The sequence below is a fragment of the Micromys minutus genome, assembly GCF_963924665.1.
Source record: "Micromys minutus genome assembly, chromosome: 15".
NCBI classification, from domain to species: domain Eukaryota; kingdom Metazoa; phylum Chordata; class Mammalia; order Rodentia; family Muridae; genus Micromys; species Micromys minutus.
In genome coordinates this window covers 35834006-35854471 of record NC_137984.1, presented here as the reverse complement: position 1 = coordinate 35854471, position 20466 = coordinate 35834006, and the positions used below count along the sequence as shown (strand labels likewise).

General features: G+C 39.8%; 1 protein-coding gene across 1 annotated transcript; it reads left to right on the top strand.

Annotated features, from left to right (window-relative positions):
• Window positions 1–15752: 15752 nt before the first annotated feature.
• Window positions 15753–20091, top strand: IL2 (interleukin 2; the record flags this gene model as incomplete). The annotated part of the gene is made up of 4 exons (XM_080929597.1): window positions 15753–15899; window positions 15989–16048; window positions 18340–18486; window positions 19978–20091. The coding sequence occupies 4 exons, from the start codon at window positions 15753–15755 to the stop codon at window positions 20089–20091; spliced, it is 468 nt and encodes a 155-aa protein (XP_080785723.1).
• Window positions 20092–20466: the final 375 nt, after the last annotated feature.

Below are 20466 nucleotides of genomic sequence, written 5' to 3'. Positions count from 1 at the left end.
GAAGAAAGGTCCAGTAAATTCAGAATGGCACAGGGGTGGGAAATGACGATCAATAAAAGGAAAGCATATGCTCATGGAGCTTGTGGGAACTGTCTGTCATCAAAGTCTCACAAAGAGCAATGGGAATACCAAGCAGCTTATTTAGTGAACTAATAGCCAAACATTCTGACATCTGGCTTAGCTCTATGCTAGAATGCTTGCCCAACATGTGCCAGGTCTTGAATTAAACAAAATATCTTCCTAATTTAAAGACGTGAAATGGACATCCAGGTTTATCAAAGCCAGGTGACCCATATGTTTCCCTTTTTCTCCTCCTACCCATCTGTTGTTCTCTGTCTCTGTCTCTCTTTCTTTTCAAGACAGGGTTTCTTTGTATAGCTCTAGGTGTCCTGGAACTTGCTCTGTAAGATACACTCAACTCTCAGAAGAAGACAGGAAGGAACGGTGTTAAGAGGCAGTTTTATTGGTAGGGTTTTACAGAGATCATTAAAGAGAAAACAAGCTAGACACATGTGAAGACAAAACAAGTCAGAAAATGGGAAGGAAGCAGAAGATCAGAACAAATTTACCAGAGTTAATATGAGGCCAAGCACAGCAATTTAGTCAGAAGTAAAAGAGAAGCCAGATTGAATCAGTCAGCTTGGAGAGGAGTTTGGGCTGGCATAGCTGAGTTGAAAAGAAAGAGCTAGAAAGGGTGAGCTTATTCAGCAGTAAGCCTCCAAGATGACAGGTACATCAGGCAAACAGAGGTTGCATTTGCACAAGGGGACCAGTTACTAGGACACACAGGCCTGGCACACCTTGTCCTACTGCTCACACATACTCCTCACCTGTACACGGCTACTTCCCTTTCCACTTCCTTGCTGTGCTGGAGCTGACCGAGCCACAAAAGAACACTGGCACATATGTTCTGGACCTTCTCGATACCAGAGTCACAAGCAAATACACAAACTGACTTCCTAAAGTGCACAAAGCCTTTTCTGTAACGATCAAATGCTAAGCCACAAAACAAACGTCAGCAAGTTACTTCAAAAAGTCAACAAGCCATTTCAAATGTTTTCTGGTCACAGAGAGAAGTTACAGTGATAAAAGAAGAACAGTGGAAACTTTCTCAAGCGAATGAAAATGGAGCAACACCCAAACAACCACGGAAGCAGCAAGCAAACAGCAAACAAGACAATGACAAAAACCCTAAAAGGTTAACAACCAACTCGGGGGGGGGGGGGGGGGGGGGGAGCAGGAATATGCAGGAAGTTTAAGAGTGAACTATTACTTTAAAAAGATGAAAGCCAGCCATGAAGGCATTCAAATAGCCAGTGGGCACTTGGAAAGGTACTTATAGCATCATAGAAATGCAGATCAAATCTCATTGACGTTATCACTCCACAATGGATAGAACAGCAACTATGAATAGATAACATCCCTGCACCCAGGAGGTAAAGGGCAGGTGGATCTCTGAGTTCAAGGCTAGCCTCCTCTACAAAATGAGTTCCAGGACAGCTAGGGCTACTTACATAAAGAGAACCTGTTTTGAAAAACTAACAAACAAATGAATGAATGAACAAACAAACAAAAGAAAATAAGTAAATAAATAAAATAATTAACTGTTGGTAGATGGTATGCATGTGTTGATGCCTGTGTACACCATTGGTAGAGCTTCCAAAGCAAACTGTAGACTTTCCTCTAAGAACTAAATCTAGGACCATTGAATGATCCAGCAATTTGTCTTTTGTGTATATTATCCAAAAGAAAGGATACTGAAGGGTCAAAAAGGTTGCAGCACTCTAAGACATTACACTCTTCACAGCACCTGAGGTACAGAAACAACCTGCCCATCAAGGAACACAGTGAAGACAGTGGCTGTGGGCTGTGGGATGCTATCAAGCTGAGTCTAAGGAGAAGCAAATACTGTCCCTTGTCACCAGATGTGTGAGCATGGCAGTCACACAAATACCTCATGATCTCACTTGAATGTGCAATTTAAAGCCAGAAAATTTGGAGAATGGTAATTGCCAGCGGCTGGGTGGGGAGGGCCTTCACAGGTGTAAGGGCACAGTTGTGCAAGATGAATTCTTCATGGAGACATTTCGACAGCAAGGTGACTCTTGTTAAGGCTGTCCAATCCCAGTCGTAGATTTAAAATTTGCAATGAGAGCAGATCTTAACTATTCTCACCACACACACACACACACACATACACACACACACACACACGAAAAAGTAGTTATGTGATGATATTGATATGCAAATTAGCTTTCTTTTGATGACAATTGTACAAGGTATAGACAAGAAACAAGTTGTATACATGAAAATATACCGATATATGTACTCGAATGAACTTGTATTCATTATTATCCCCATAAAGCTGGGGAGGACGAATGCTAGCCAAATTTTCAGTCTGGTGTTGTAGACTTCAGAGATCAAAAGTGATTTGTATAGATGCTTTTAGATATGAAGTACTTTTGTGTCACTTAAATAAATTGTCATAGCAGTGTTACAAGGGAAGGCTGGAATGCTGTTCTTTTGACAGACAATAAATCAGCTTTGTAAACATAAAGCAGTTATTAGATTCCAGATCCAGCTCAAATGCTGACTGTCTTATTGTTTTCTGTTACCAAAACCTCTGGAGGCTAGGCGATACAGAACAGGTCAACGTTTGGGAGCTCCACTGGTTTCCTTTTGTTGCAGTAATCAAACACTCTTACCTAAAGTAACTATGGGAGGAATGGGTGTGTTTCAACTTACACATTACTGTCCACCATTGAGCAGTCAGAACAGGAATGAAGTAACCCGGAGTTACAGGAAAAGCTGTTTGCTGGCTTGCCTACAGGTGCATGCTTAACTGGCTTTCTTGCACAGTTAAGTGCACCTGCCCAGAGAATGCAGCTGCTAATAGTGAAACAGTACTCCCACATCAGTAATCACAATGATCACCTACAGATATGCTCCCACATAATTAAAAATAAAATGAACCTTTAAAATAGGTTCTTGATATTCCATTTCTCCACAAATTACTCTAGGATAGAAAACAGTTCGTTATAAAAGACTCCAAACATTTGTTAATATTAATTATGATATTAATTATTAGCATTTAAAATATTTCTGGTAATTGAAAATTTAGCTAGCACTGCCAAGAAGTGCATGCGTACAGGAGCCTGATATAGTTGTCTCCTGAGAGGCTCTGCCAGAGCCGGACAAATACAGATGTGGATGTTTGCAGCCAACCAGCAGACTGAGCAAGGGGACCCCAATGGAGGAGTTAGGGGAAGGACTGAAAGAGCTGAAGGGGTTTGCAACCCCATAGGAAGAATAATACCAACCAACCAGACTCCCCAGAGCTCTCTGGGAGTAAACTAAAGGACACATGGAGGAACCCATGGCTCCAGCTGCATATGTAGCAAAGGATGGCCTTGTAGGACATCAGTGGGAGGAGAGACCCTTGGTCTAGGAAAGGCTCGATTCCCAAGTGTAGGGAAACGCCAGGGCGGTGCAGTGGGTGGGTGGAAGGGGGAGCATCTTCGTAGAAGCAGGGGAAGGGGAAGGGGATAACATGTGAAATGTAAATAAATAAAATAACCAATAAAAAATTTAAAAGGGGAAATTTTAGCTACCACAGCCAACACAGCAGTCATAAAAGATAAATTTAGGAGGAAAACAAAGTGATGTTGGATTACAGAGCCTCCTCTCAAGATAAACTAACAAAAAGTCTTTCTCTGAGGTGTGTTAGACACAGAAAATATGTTCTTTTTCTCCCCTTTACTTATAATTGACATTCTCAACAAGTTTTAGCATATTTCTACTGCCACTCACCCCATAAGCCTCGGTTTTGTTTTGAGTCAGGATGTTGCCATGTTTCAGACTGGCTTTGAACTCACTCATCCTGTCTCAACCTCCTAAGTAATTAGGATTACAGGCAGAGGGTGCTCTACCTACCTAAGGTCAATTAAATCAAAGAATATTATTCCTTTCCTAGAAAAAATAATAGAATTCTTGAGAATTATTATTTTGCCTCCTTCTGTGTTCATAGTACCACAGAAATAGGGGAATAAATTAGAACATCAAAGCACAGAAACTAAACAAGACAGAGACTCAGAATTTCCAAGGCTCTTTCAAGTGAGGCTGAGACTCAAGAAGCAAGTGCACCGCTCTTTGCCTGCTCTGCACGGAGCTGCCGGAGTGCTCTTGACAATGCTGGCTCCTGAAAACTATGTTCACATAGAGTAACAGACTCAACGCTCAAAGTTAGAATAACGAAACTGTGAGATGCCTGCTGCACTCCTAATTCCTAATGCATCCAAAATCACTTCTACCACACCAAGGGTTTACTCATATCATCACATAACAATGACTTTGTAACTTTACTTTTAACATGTATGAATGTTTTGCCAGTATGTATCTATGTACCATGTGTGTTACACTCTTGGAGGCCAGAAAGAGGGCATCAGATTCCCCTGAACTAGAGTTATAGGTGTTGTCAGCTCTTATGTGAGTACTGGGAATCCAATCTGGGTTCTTTGGAAGAGAAAACAGTGCTCTGAACTGTTGAAACATATTTTTGGTCCCTGTAACTTAATTTTTTAATGTGTGGGTACAATGTGTGTGAAGGTGTTTGTATGAGATCTGAGCATGGGACATATCTGTATGAGGGTATAAAGGCCAGAAAAGAGCATCTGTACTGAATCTGCCTTATTCCTTGTGACAGGGTCCTCCTGATCTTACACAAGACTGGTGGCCTTGTGACAGGATCCCACCTATCTTATGCAAGACTAGTGGCCATCGAGCCTTAAGGATCCGCACGTCTCTGACAGATCTGCAGTTACAGGCCCAGGTAGTCATACCCAGCATTTTATGTGGGTTCTGGTTGTTCGGACCGTCTTCAGGCTTATGTAGTAAGTGCTCTTCCCCACTCATTAAGAAAGGGTGTTATAAATAATAAGTATGTTGGCGATGCTCTATAATTAAATTAGCTCAGTGACTTTGTAAGAACCACCCTACTATTTTTTGGCTTACAGTATAGGAAGTGTGTAAGGAAAGTGTGGAAGGCAGGAAGGAGAGAAGAGAATCCAGAACTTTTCAAGTTAATGTCACACTAAGTATTACTGATAGGAATATTTTCAATGATTTCATGCTTTGAATACAGGAAGAAGTTTCCTCATATTATGTGAAGCTGATACCATAGCATCAAACTGACCATGTTTTGTTCTAGGAAAAGTATTCTTAAGTGATCGGTATTGATCATAATTTATTGGGCAGATTAAATTGTTTCCGAGATTTTTCTCCATTGGGTGCTATTTTTTACTAATGAATTAACTCACGAAATTGAAAGGAGCTGAAGGGGTTTACAACCCCATAAGAACAACAATACCAACCAACCAGAGCTCCCAGGGAATAAACCACTATCCAAAGAGTACACATGGATGGACCCATGGCTCCAGCTGCATATGTAGCAGAGGATGGTCTTGTTGGGCATCAATGGGAGGAGAAGCCCTTGGTCCTGCTAAGGCTTGCTGCTGCAGCGTAAGGGAATGTCAGTGTGGGGAGGCAGGAGAGGGTGGGTGGGTGGGTGAAGGAGCACCCTCATAGAAGTAGGGGTAAGGGGTGTGGGATAGAGGGGCTTATGGAGGGGAAACCAGGAAAAGGGATAACGTTTGAAATGTAAATAAAATATGTCCAAAAACATTAAAAAAAAAAAGAACTAGTTCCCAACAATAAAATATTAAGTCAGTGGGTTAGGACATATTATCTAGAATGCTAGTACAAAGGAGCCATTAGTCCACACAATCACTGTAGAAAATAAAAAGATCAAGTTGTTAAAGGAGCTAGAACAAGTTTTGAAAGGCAGCATAAGGTGCAGATAAACTGCTCAAACCTTAGGTAATAGCTTTAGCTAATAGCTTTATTGTCACAAGATTTTGAAGAATTCACTTACCCTGACAGGATATATTTATCTTTATTTCCTCCCCATATATATATGCCTCTTTCCTTGCCCCTCCCCCTTTCTCCCCAGAGTTTCTTGGTGTAAGAGAGCCCTGGCTATCCTGGAACTTGAACTGTAGACCAGGCTGGTCTCCAACTGTCAGGGATCTACCTGCCTCTGCCTCCTAAATGCTGGGATTGAAGGCATACATAACCAATGTTTGGCTTTTATCTGTATTTGTAACACATAAAGAAAGTGGCTAGATATATGAAACTGTTTCATTAACCATTTGTAGTGAAATGAGATTAAAAGATAAAGAATAAGATAGGCGGATGTGAAAGTGTTTTATGAATTTGCTGAGTTTTGCGAACTTATCGTCGCTGTCAGAAGATGAATATACTCAGTCACTAGAAACCATCTGTGACCTAACATACAGGTCTCTATTGGGAATCCTCAGGGCTTCAAAGGACAGCCACACAGATACAAGTACAGGAAAGCTGGGGTGGGGTGGGTTGTAGTTGCTCTGATGGGGGGCAGGTTAGCTGGTCTCAGTGGGAGGTCTCTGAAGGAGTGGCCTCAGGTAGGCACCAAGGAGGAGACTGTGGTTGCCAGTTACTGTGCACACTAGTCTGTCATTTGTAAACACTGGTACTTGGAAGGCTTTTCGCAATTCTTGGAGCCTGGCCCAAGGAAGGCTGAGGTGCTGAGGTCCTAGGTATAGCTCTGCAATATGCCTTCACTCAGGACTTCATCTGCTTCCACACTAGGCTTTGTAGCTCCTAACTGAATCTAGCTATTCTAAGTTCTGAAGATCCTGAAGCTGATCAGAGGTACTGTACATGAATGGAACCTTGCCTGGATCCCCAGCCACCTCTGGCAGTCTGCAGTGAGATGGAGCAGTGGCATAGCCTGTCTCTAAGGGACTCTAGCTTCAATGTCTTTCACTTGAAAAACAGATGGGCAGAGATCCAGGGACACAGGCCTGGTGAGAAGGCCTTCCGAGTAGCCAGGGAACAGAGAGATCTCTGTGGGGTGTGCGAAAAGTGCACCCCCCCATGCTTGGTTCAGGGAACCAGGAATCTTGCATTGGGCTGTCTGTTTGCAGCCAGTGGCCTTGGGTGCAGAACAGGCGCTCAGGCCATCTCCCACCAGGAACAGCGGAGATCCAGGGACACAGGCCTGGTGAGAAGACATTCTGAGTAGCCAGGGAGCAGAGAGATCTCTGCTGAGTGCACAGAAAGTGCGCCCCCACCCCCGACTGATTCAGAGGAGCAGGAACCCAGGTTCAGAGTTGTGTGTTTCCAGCCAACAGCCCGTGCGTGCACAACAGGCGCTCAGGCCATCTGCCACCAGGAACAGCCGAGATCCAGGGACACAGGCCTAGTGAGACGGTGCTGCGAGTAGCCAAGAGGCCAGGGAACAGAGAGGTCTGTGCTGAGCGGTCAGAAAACACGCCCCATCCTCCCTCTGCTTGGTTCAGGGAAGCAGGAACCCTGCTTTGGGGTGTCTGTTATCAGCCGGTGGCCCGTGCCTACAGAATAGATGCTCAGGAACACTCGGAGATCCAGGGACACAGGCCAGGAACAAGGGAGAGGTGAGAACCAATCACTGACAAGACCACCTATAAACACAGACAACAAGATGGCAAGAGGAAATAGAAAGAATGTACCCCAGGGAAACCAAGACAACCTGGCAACACCAGAACCCAGCTCTCCCATCACAGCAAAGAGCAGAATGCCAAACACTCCAGAAAAAGAAGACTCAGATCCGAAATCATACCTCAAGATGATGATAGAGATCCTTAAACAAGAACGGGAGGAAAAGCAACAAGAATTAGAAGCTTTTAAAGAGGAAACAAGAAAAACACTCAAAGAACTCAAAGAACTAGAGGAAAACAGAACCAAAGAGATGAAGGAATGGAAGAAGGAATTTAAAATGGAAATGGACACAATAAAGAAAACACTAAAAGAGACAACCCTAGAGGTAGAACACCTAAAAAAAAAATCAGGAGTCACAGATGAAAGCATTTCCAATAGACTAAAAGAGATGGAAGAGAGAATCTCGGGGGCCAAAGACAACATTGAAACAGACAAAATAGTCAGAGAAGATGCAAAAACCAAAAAGCTCCTAACCCAAAATGTCCAGGAAATCCAGGACACAATGAGAAGACTAAACCTAAGGATAACAGGAATAGAAGAGGGTGAAAAATATCAACTAATAGGCACAGTAAATATCTTCAACAAAATCGTAGAAGAAAACTTCCCTGCCCTTAAGAATGAGATGACCATGAGCATAAAACAAGCCTACAGAACTCCAAATAGGTTGGAACAGAAAAGAAATTCCTTCCAACACATAATAGTCAAAATGGCCAAGTGCCCAAAGCAAAGAAAGAATATGAAAAGCAGTAAGGGGAAAAGGTCATGTAACATACAAAGGCAGACTAATCAGAATCACACCCGATTTCTCAACAGAGACTATGAAAGCTAGAAGAGCCTGGACAGACATCATGCAGACCCTAAGAGAGCACAAGTGCCAGCCCAAGCTGCTACACCCAGCAAAACTATCCATCACCATAGATGGAGAGACTAAAATATTCAAAGACAAAACTAAATTTACACAGTATCTGACCACAAACCCAGCACTACAATGAATTATAGGTGGAAAACCGAATACAAGAAGGGAAACTACGTCCTAGTAAAAACAAGAAAAATCCCAAGCAAGAAAACCAAAAGAAGAAAGACACACAGGCACAATTCTACCTCCAAAAGCAAAAATAGCAGGAAACAGCCACCACTATTCCTTGATATCTGTTAACCTCAATTCCCCAATAAAAAGATATAGGCTATCAGACTGGATACATAAAAAAAATTCAGCATTTTTCTGCATAAAGGAAACTGATCTCAGAGACAAAGACAGACACTATCTCAGAGTAAAAGGTTGGGAAAAAACTTCCAAGAAAATGGCCCCAAGAAGCAAGCTGGAGTGGCCATTCGAATATCAAATAAAGTAGATTTTCAACCAAAAATTATCAAAAAAGATAAGGAAGGACACTTTTTACTCATTACAGGGGAAATTTGTGAGGAGGAACTCTCAATCCTTAACATATATGCTCCAAATACAAAAGCACCCATATTCATAAAAGAAACGCTCCTAAAGCTCAAAAAATACGTTGTACCACACACAATAATAGTGGGAGACCTCAATACCCCACTCTCAACAATGGACAAGATCATGGAAACAGAAAATAAACAAGGACACAGTAAAACTAGCAGAGGTTATGAACAAACTGGAATTAATAGATATCTATAGAACATATCTCCTAAAAAAAAAAAAAAGAATACACCTTTTCAGCACCTCACGGCACCTTCTCAAAAATTGACCACATAATTGGTCACAAAACAAGCCTCAATATATATAAGAAGATTGAAATACTCCCATGTATCCTCTCAGATCACCATGGTCTAAGGCTGGTCTTTAATAATAACAAAGACAACAAAAAGCCTATATGCACATGGAAACTAAACAATGCTCTATTAAATGATAGCAGGGTCAAAGAAGAAATAAAGAAAGAAATAAAGGATTTTCTAGAATTCAATGAAAACGAAAACACAACATACCCAAACCTATGGTATGCAATGAAAGCAGTACTGAGAGGAAAACTCATAGGTCTGAATGCTTCCAAAAAGAAACTGGAGAGAGCATACATCAGCAACTTGACAGCGCAGTTGAAAGCTCTAGAACAAAACGAAGCAGATACACGCAAGAGGAGTAGATGGCAAGAAATAATCAAACATAGGGCAGAAATAGACCAAATAGAAACAAAAAGAACCATTCAAAGAATCAACAAAACCAAGAGCTGGTTCTTTGAGAAAATTAACAAGATTGATAAACCCTTAGCTAGACTGACTAGAGGGCAAAGAAAAAGTATCCAAATTAACAAAATCAGAAATGAAAGTGGAGACATATTAACTGAAACTGAGGAAATTCAAGAAATCATCAGATCCTACTATCAAAGCCTATACTCAACACAGCTGGAAAATCTCGAAGAAATGGATGAGTTCCTAGACAGATACCAGATACTAAAGTTAAAGCAGGACCAGGTAAACCATCTAAATAATTCCATAACACCTAAAGAAATAGAAGCACTCAAGAAAAGCCTCCCAACCAAAAAAAAAGCCCAGCTCCAGATGGGTTCAGTGCAGAATTTTATCAGACATTTATTGACGACCTAATACCAATACTCTCCAAACTAATCCACGAAATAGAATCAGATGGAACACTACCTAACTCATTTTTTGAGGCTACAATAGCCCTCATTCCTAAACCACACAAAGACCCTACAAGGAAAGAGAACTTCAGACCAATCTCACTTATGAACATTGATGCAAAAATACTCAACAAAATCCTTACAAACCGAATCCAAGAACACATCAAAACCATCATTCATCATGACCAAGTAGGCTTCATCCCTGGGATGCAGGGATGGTTTAATATACAGAAATCCATCAATGTAATCCACCATATAAACATATTCAAAGAACAAAACCACATGGTCATCTCACTAGATGATGAGAAAGCATTTGACAAAATTCAACACCCCTCCATGTTAAAAGTCTTGGAAAGAACAGGAATCCAAGGTCCATACCTAAACATAATAAAAGCAATATACAGCAAACCAACAGCCAACATCAAACTTAACAGTGGGAAATTTGAAGCAATCCCACTAAAATCAGGGACTAGACAAGGCTGCCCACTCACCCCCTACCTATTCAACATAGTACTGGAAGTCCTGGCCGGAGCAATTAGACAGCAAAAGGAAATCAAAGGGATACAAATTGGAAAGGAAGAAGTAAAAACATCACTCTTTGCAGATGACATGATAGTGTACTTAAGTGACCCAACAAATTCCACCAGAGAACTTCTACAGCTGATAAACAAGTTCAGCAAAGTGGCTGAATATAAAATTAACTCAAACAAATCAGTAGTCTTCCTCTACTCAAAGGACACACATGTGGAGAAAGAAATTAGGGGAAAGATACCCTTCACAATAGTCACAAACAATATGAAATACCTTGGTGTGACTCTAACTAAGCAAGTGAAGGACCTGTATGACAAGAACTTCAAAACTCTAAAGAAGGAAATTGAGGAGGATCTCAGAAAATGGAAAGATCTCCCATGCTCATGGATTGGAAGGATCAACATTGTAAAAATGGCCATCCTACCAAAAGCAATCTACAGATTCAACGCAATCCCCATCAAAATACCAACCCAGTTCTTCATAGAGTTGGAAAGAGCAATATACAATTTCATCTGGAATAACAAAAGACCTAGAATAACGAAATCCATCCTCAACAACAAGAAAAGATCTGCGGGAATCACTATCCCTGACCTCAAACTATATTACAAGGCTATTGTGCTGAAAACTGCATGGAACTGGTACAAAGATAGGCATGTGGATCAATGGAATAGAATAGAAAATCCAGAAATGAGCCCTTGCATATATGGTCACCTGATTTTTGACAATGGAGATGTAAACATTCAATGGAAAAAGGATAACCTATTCAACAAATGGTGTTGGTCCAACTGGCACTCAGCATGTAGAAGAATGAAAATAGACCCTTTCTTATCTCCCTGTACAAAGCTAAAGTGCAAGTAGATCAAAGATCTCCACATTAAACCAGGTACTCTGAAACTATTAGATGAGAAAGTAAGGAATTCCTTGGAACACCTAGGCACAGGAGAAAAATTCCTGAACAAAACCCCAATGGCTCATGCTCTAAGGTCAAAGATTAACAAATGGGACTTAATGAGATTGCAAAGTTTCTGTAAGGCTAAAGACACTGTCAAGAAAACAAAACAGCAGCCAACAGAGTGGAAAAAAAATCTTTACCAACCCCACATCAGATAGAGGCCTAATATCCAAGGTATACAAAGAACTCAAGAAGCTAGACACCAGAGAACCAAACAACCCTATTTAAAAATGGGGTACAGAGCTAAACAAAAAGTTCTCAATTGAGGAATATTGAATGGCTGAGAAGCACCTAAGGAAGTGCTTGACATCATTAGTCATCAGAGAAACACCAATCAAAACAACCCTGAGATTCCACCTCACACCAGTCAGATTGGCCAAGATCAAAAATTCAGATGACAGCAGATGCTGGCAAGGATGTGGAGAAAGAGGAACACTTCTCCACTGTGGAAATCAGTCTGGCAATTGCTCACAAAATTGGACATAATACTACCTGAAGACCCAGTTATTCCACTTCTGGGCATATACCCCAGAGAAGCTCCAACATACAACAAAGACACATGCACTACGATGTTCATAGCATCTCTATTTATAATAGCCAGAAGCTGGAAAGAACCCACATGTCCTTCAGTAGATGAATGGACACAAAAAATGTGGTACATTTACACAATGGAGTACTACTCAGCTATCAGAAACAATGACTTTATGAAATTCTTAAGAAAATGGATGCATCTAGAGAATATCATCCTGAGTGAGATAACCCAGTCACAAAAGAATAGACATAATATGCAGTCACTGATAATTGGATACTAACCCCAGAAAGCTCTGAACACCCCAGAAACAAGTCACAGACTATATGAAGTTCAAGAAAAGAAAGAACAAAAAGAAAGAAAAAATTATTATGCTTAATCCTTATACACCAGGAAAACTTTAACTAATTCCCAGGTTACATCCTGTTTTACATGTACTTTATGCTCATTGTAACTAGGAAGATCTTAATGCACACTATCAAACCTTTAAAAAAAAAAAAAAAACCAAGCACTGACAAAAATGTATTCTTATACTTTTATGCAAAAATGCTTAAAATTTGTACATTTATCTTTGTTTTTTAAAATAAAGTTGTTCAAAAAAGAAAAGAAAAAGAGATGGGATGAGAGGGTCAGGAAGATATCTACATACAACCCTACCACAGCTAAGAACAGGAGCATGGAGTCACTCAACCCCCTCCCCCAAACATTAGGTTTCTTTTCCGTTAAATGTCATTCAATGAGATGAATAATTTGAAAACTTTAAAAAATTAAAAATACAAAAGAAAAAAAAAAGGTTTCCATGCTGAAGGTCAGAAACATGAAAAGTTGCCTGGTAAAGACTAAGTTGGAGTCAGCTGTCAGTCATTTATTTATAAGTTCTGGAGTGTTTGTAATAAACTGGAATAAAATACAATAAATACTTTTTAAAAAGACCAAGTTGGAACATCGCCCTGAGGTAATGCGATTTCACAGATGAATAAACAGTGTGCCCTACTTTCAATGAGCAAGGACAGGGTCTGAACTGAAAACCAAACTAACTTGAAAGAAACCAGTAACAGGTGACTTAACACTGGCCTCACACCAGACCAAACCAAAGCTTTCAGCCCATGAAAGATGAGGAAAAACTCTTGTGGGAGGTGGAGTCTTCAGAATGCAAAAGGTGCTGGGTTCCCTGGGCAGCAGCTCTGGGGCCTGGCTGCCTTCGTTTCTAGGAGCAGCTTGAACAGCTAACACTGAGCAGTAGAGCTGTGTGGCTTATGACACATGTGGTAGTCAGGCAGCTACTGACTGTATCACTGCTCCAGCCAGAAACCCCAGCTGCTGTGTCAAGGATGTTAGAAATGGAAAGTGCACCACAGTTGTTGCTAGCTTTCTCCCCAAGCATTTCAAGAAACTGGGAGGCCAACTTTTGTAATGGTGCTAATTATGCAATGCTAAGTAGTGGTAAACCATGCCCCCAGGAATTCATTCTATAGGCTTTTAGAAATGCAGCCATGTAAATTTCTCTAATGGAAACAGCTGGAGAAAGAGAGATATTGAGCCCATGAGGACATCAAAGGCCCGGTTCTGAGGTTGTTCAGGAAAAGCCCCCACACAGGAAAATGTGTGGGCCTGACTCCTTCCATTCTGGAAGGGGAGACCAGAGTTGCTTGGGCTGGGATGAGACACTGAAGATCTGAGAAATGAGACAAGAGTATTGAGGCTGAAAGGTTATTAGGTAGATGTTCCTCACAATGGCATGCTTAACCGGATGGCACAGAAGGTGACAACATCCAGGAGGCCTGTCCCCATCCTACTTTTCTTCAGACATGCTACCCATGCCACCAGGGTGCCAGAAGTTGTCATGTTTACAACAAGATACAAGTTTTCTTGTTCAGAAATATATTGTATGTAATTATTTCCTATGTGTATGTATGGTATGTGGGGGAACATGTACCCACAGTATGCATGTAGCAGTCGAAGACAACTTTGTGGAGTCAGTGAGAAATGACTTCCACCTTTATGCAAGTTCAGGGATCAGGGGGCAAGGTTTATATAGCAAGTGCCCTAGTCATCTTGTCACCGATTCTCAGTTTTCAAATATACAAAATGAGTGTGGTGAGGCTTTAGTTAATCTGTGTACTTGCACACAATCTCTCCCTATGTACCCCAGGGTGTTTTAGATGGTAGATAAATGTCCAGATTAGACCAGTAGAAGTTATTAAAAATAGAGCCATCACAGGCAAGCTCTCTTAGAAAAATCCGATCTCTACCAGTTGATTTGGAACTGTGTTCCTATTGCATCTCTGAGCCTGTGTACTACACTGAGGATGAGGAACCTGATGTCCCTGTTCATTCTACCCACTGATAACACGTGGTAATATTCCCTAGATACTACTCTCAGAGTACCCAGGTGCTTTTAGGATAAACCCAAATCTATTGAAGAAGAGAGAAGGTTGGTAAGATGGCTCCATGGTAGAGGCTAGTGGCAGAGGTAGGCATACAAACTGGATGACTTTTGAGTTTAGATTTCTGAGTCACACAAAGTGATAGGAGAGAAGTTATTACTAAGAGTTGGTTTCTGACTTCCACAGGTGTACTGTGAAACACACACACACACACACACACACACACACACACACACACACAGTACATGTGCACAAGTGCACATGCACACATACACACACTCACCCATGCACATAAACATCCTCACACACATATACATGTACACACACATACACATACTCATACATACATGGACACATGTGCATGCACACACACAAAAATATTTTTTTAAAAATGAAAGTGCAACTAGAAACATAAAAATAGCACCAACATCCTTAGATGCAACCTTTCCTGAGAATTTGTTGGACATCATACTCTTTTTAAAAAGTATAATAAACATCAAGACACAAAACATGTTAAATTTAAAACAACAACAACAACAAAATAGTACCTGAAGCTCAACAAGCATTTTAGAGGTTCTTATCTTACTATTTCTCTGGCTAACTGTATGAAGCCATGTATCATCTTGTGTGCAATTAGCTCATCGTGTAGATAAGAAGATAAAACCGTCTCGAAACAGGAAACCAATATTCTTCCTGTCTAATCAACAAATCTAAAAGATTTATTCTTTTATCTATCTCCTCTTGCGTTTGTCCACCACAACAGGCTGCTTACAGGTTCAGGATGGTTTTGACAAAGAGAGCATTTTCATGAGTTACTTTTGTATCTCCACCCCAAAGAGGAAAATTTGTTTCATACAGAAGGCGTTCATTGTATGAATGAAAACTGCCACCTAAGTGTGGGCTAACCCAACCAAGAGGGATTTTACCTAAATCCATTCAGTCAGTGTATGGGGGTTTAAAGAAATTCCAGAGAGTCATCAGGAGAGGAAAAACAAAGGTAATGCTTTTTGCCACACAGGTAGACGCTTTGAAAATATGTGTAATATGTAAAACATTATGACACCCCCATATTGTTTTTCCAGCATTAACACTATAAATTGCCTCCCATGCTGAAGCGCTGCCTGTCACCCTTGCTAATCACTACCCACAGTGACCTCAGTCCTGCAGGCATGTACAGCATGCAGCTTACATCCTGTGTCGCACTGACACTTCTACTCCTTGTCAACAGCGCACCCACTTCAAGCTCTACACAGGAAACACAGCAGCACCTGGAGCAGCTGCTGCTGGACTTGCAGGAGCTCCTGCGAGGGATCGATGTAAGTGCAAGTCTGTTCCATCTACAGCCATCACCGTTACTTTTCTTGACAAAGGTTGTATTTAATAACAATGTGTTATGCTTTCTCAGAATCCCAAGAATCTGAAACTCCCCAGGATGCTCACGTTTAAATTTTTCTTGCCCAAGCAGGTAAGTGAGTTTCTATGTTCAATTGGTGCTCTAATTAATTCAAAGTAACATGATGAATAGTACCTCACCTGAAGAAAACAAGTTTCTTCAATATCTCTGTAAAAATTCCTGTTTGATAATGGCACTTCTTTTAACTATTTTTTTTCTACATTTTTCCTATGTATTTGTGTGTTGGGAAAGAGGGAATGAGAAGAAAATGCAAGATATTTTGATGTTGGGATAATTTAAAGACTGTGTTGGTTTCTGTTTTATGCTTGTCCTAAAAATATTTGAGAGAGATGCATTATTTTAGCTTGTAAAATATCAAAATTGATTTCAGAAGGGTCTCAATTTACAAACACTTAACTGTTTTAAGAAAGACTCCCATGACCGCATTCCTGAGGAACAGAAGGAGCAGTGCTCGGATTCTGGGGCTGATGATCTGAAGTGGGGCCCCAGTCCTGCTAGGGCTTGGCTCGAATGGCCCCAGGGAGATGCCTATGCTCACTCACCTATTTGTATAAATGATAATCTATGCTTAGCGCTTGTCAAGTTTCAGAATAGTGCCTAGCCAACAGCACACAAACACACAATTAGTGCTACTGAAGAAAAAGTCCAAGATGAATGAAACAATTTTCAATTTATACAGTCTCTTTTTAACCAGTGGAACTACAGAGCTGTTATATTGTTACATGATACTATCTCTCAATATTGAAAGTTTTTTTTTTTTTTTTTTTTTGGAGCCAGAATGATGTATGGTACAAAACAGCTTACCCAAGCTCCTAGAACCACATCAAGGGTAGAAATTTGCTCTAGCCCTGACAGTCAAAAGAGGGTGGACATCGGTGCTAGAAAGAGCTTGTCTCAGGATAAATCCAAGCCTAGAGCAAAATGGGATCTAAGGGGACAAAGAAGCAGCTGTTAACCCACTCCTACTGAGTCAGGGGAACTTTGCTTCTAGCTGTTCTACAGGAGATGAAAAGGAAAGGCCCCAATTGCTCCTCCAGTTTAATTACAGTCACTTAACTTTCAACTCCAACAATAAAAACCAGAGAGTTCTGTGAGGGAAGGAGCTCCACACTGAATACCCAGAACACACCATTTTGGAAGGTCAATAGCAGACAAATCAGGAACTGTGTGTGTCTGGTCAAACCTCTTCCTCTAAAGATTGTTAAAGAGACAACAGAGATATTAATTTAGAGAATGGTGAAATTCCTAGAAATCTAAGTTTTTAAATAATTATTGAAAGCAAAAGTACTGTGGTAAATTCTACTGATGTTTTCACTTAACCTCCATGCAGTATGTAAGATTTTAAAAACAGTAGAAGCATGCAATTCAAAGGGTGTGGTTAATGAAAAGGAGAGCCAGACCAGCCACCCTTGCTCCCCTGTTCTTGTGGCTGTGGGGAAGTCACAGGTTGTGAGACTTGGTAAATGGAGATAACCCAGTTCACTTCAGTGGCTAGCTTTATGGAAATCATAGTGTACTACAGAACTAGTCAATATTCTCTCTATATTTGCATGTAAATATGTATGATATATATGTATTTAAACATTATTTCAGAAATGTATCAGAAAAATTCTCTAAGTGTTCTGTTCAAATATTACGACTTTTTATTTCATTGGCAGAATAGATTTCAAATTTTATTGACTTATTTATTTAGTTCATTTGTATATGTGTGGAGATTCATGTGTATCATGGTATAACTGTGGAGGTCAGAGGACAAAATATATAATTTGGGTCATTCTTTCTATAGTATGGGTGGGTCACTGTGATTGAACTTGACAATTTTTTAAATAAAAACTTCATTTTTAGTAATTGCAGAGAAATACAAATTTAAGGAATATTAAATGTGCCTTCATGGATATCTTGACACTCATTCAGAGCCATGATAACCTAATCTGTACAATTTGGGTCTATGACAGTTGGCATCCAAGGATTCCTGTTCCTTACCATTCTGTGATTCTCAACTCTGGAATTATATATTAGAAGTAGAATGTAAACCTTGCAGATTTCTTTGTAGATTGGAAAAATAGCCTGAACTTGTGCTGTGCATTTTGACAGGGAAATATAGACTTTTTACAAAGCCTAATGAAGCTAGAACTCACTAGAATGGCCTAATAGTATGCACCTTATGGTTTTGAGGTCTTCTAGAGTTATGGGATATATTACTTTAGTCCCTCTTTCCATTGAGAACAGGGGGTGTTAAAAGCTATGTGCTGCCTACTCTTGATTAAAGAAACTGCATATTAACTTCTGGCTCTTCAGTATATGTTGAACTGAGCTGATGGTTAAGTTTATTACTCCTCTAGGCCACAGAATTAAAACATCTTCAGTGCCTAGAAAATGAACTTGGAGCTCTGCAGCGTGTGCTGGATTTGACTCAAAACAAAAGCTTTTACTTGCAAGGTGCTGGGAATTTCATCAGCAATATCAGAGTAACTATTGCAAAACTAAAGGTAAGGTGTTGCTTTATTTGCTAATCTGGAAATAAAACAGAGAAAAATGCATTTTTAAGTGTCATGCCATTTCTCATCTTTTGGGGGGGGGGTCTGTAAATTTAATCACCCAAAGTTTAAAGCCACTGTTCAGTGGCACCTTCTACTGCAGGATGATGCTAGAATTCCCACCATCACCTGCAAGGAACTCTGGGAGAATGAACACCCTGCTCCCTCCCACACTAGTATAGAACTGTGAGATAAAGCATTTAGTAGAATTTCACAAGAAACAAGCAACTCTTATTGCTGTCACATTTATTAGCTCAGAAAGAATTACCTGAAAGGTTTTCCTAGAAAAGTTGTACTGGTATTGGTAGAAGAACAGAGAAATTTGTCTCCAAAAATGGTAGCCATTAAAATGGACAGAGGAGGACAGGGAGAGCCCATTTCACGGCTTTGTTTTTAAATGCACAAGAATCACGGACTTGGAGAGGCAGTAGCAGCAAGCCTTCAAGAGGGTGTGGGCTAGTTCTTTCCAAACCAAAGTCACATTTTCAGTGCACTGTTGCCATTTGAGGTTTCTAAAGTAGGCTGAGATACATGTCATCTAGATACTGAAAGGCTTGAGTCCTTATCTATGCAAAGAATGGTCTTCTAAAATCTATGGCTGACATCAGAAAGTTCACCCCTAATGAATGTACAAACTTTAGACCTACATGAGATTTGCAAGGTGTGTTTCAAGGGCCACATATTTTTAAAAATTAAAAATCCAAGACATGAAGATATTCAAGTAGCTATATAAAGAGGGTATATAAGACCACAGCAGCTTATTTGAAAAGCAATATTTATTTAAAAGAAATACTCTGACTCATTCGACTTACAAAGAATTAGATTTGGAAAAGCCATCCCATAAATTTGTCAAAATATTTCCTTTTCAGCTTGTCACCTAAAAACAGAATTAAAATATCTCCTTTAGCAAAGTGGGTTAGCTTCCAAAAAGCTAATCCACAGAATAAATTTATAATATTTAAAATTTACAAACTTTGTGATCCATCTGCTTTGATATCAGGGTAGTATATCTATTTAAAAGAAAGTTCTCCAATTTCCCCCAATAGATGCTGGTCCTACCTACTCTGTGTTGTTTCCATTCTTACTATAGAACAATAGAATCTTAAGATTTAGCAAAGAACATATAACAAGTATCACTTCTTCATTCCTAAAGCCTAAATTGATGCATAGCTGTATACAGTTACCAGAGAAAAGGAGGTCAAACAATTGGATTCTGTAGAAGTGTTCAGTGTTTTCATTCAAATGGACTCAACTCTGGAAAGCTTTGTTTTATATGCCTTTATCATTTGATATCATAATAAAACTTGACCCAATAATTTTGATCAGTCAAGAAATGTGAATGTTAAATATATTTAAGCAGTGTTAAAATAAATGCCTAAAAACTTCAGTGAAGAATAATTGTATGTAAACTATCTTACCCTAAAATTTTATATTCTTTCTTAGGGCTCTAAAAGCAATTTCAAGTGTCCATTCGATGATGAACCAGTAACTGTAGTGGAATTTCTGAGGCGATGGATAGCCTTCTGTCAAAGCACCATCTCAACAATGATTCAATGATTATGTGCCTCCTACTTACATCACACAAGGCTTTCTATTTATTTAAATATTTAATTTTATATTTATTTTGGGATGTATTGTTTACTATCTTTTTAAACTCCTAGTCTTCAGATGATAAGTATGGATCTTTAAAGATTCTTTTTGTAAGCCCCAAGGGCTCAAAAATGTTTTAAACTATTTATCTGAAATTATTTATTGTACTGAATTGTTAAATATCATGTGTATGTAGATTCATTAATAAAAGTATTTAAAGGAGTCGATGAATATAAATAAGATCAAGATGTCTGTCGTTTTTAGGACAGTGCAGAGTAAGCACTAAAATAATTCTCAGTTATTCCTGTGAACTTTATGGTAGTCAATATGTTTACAAAAAAA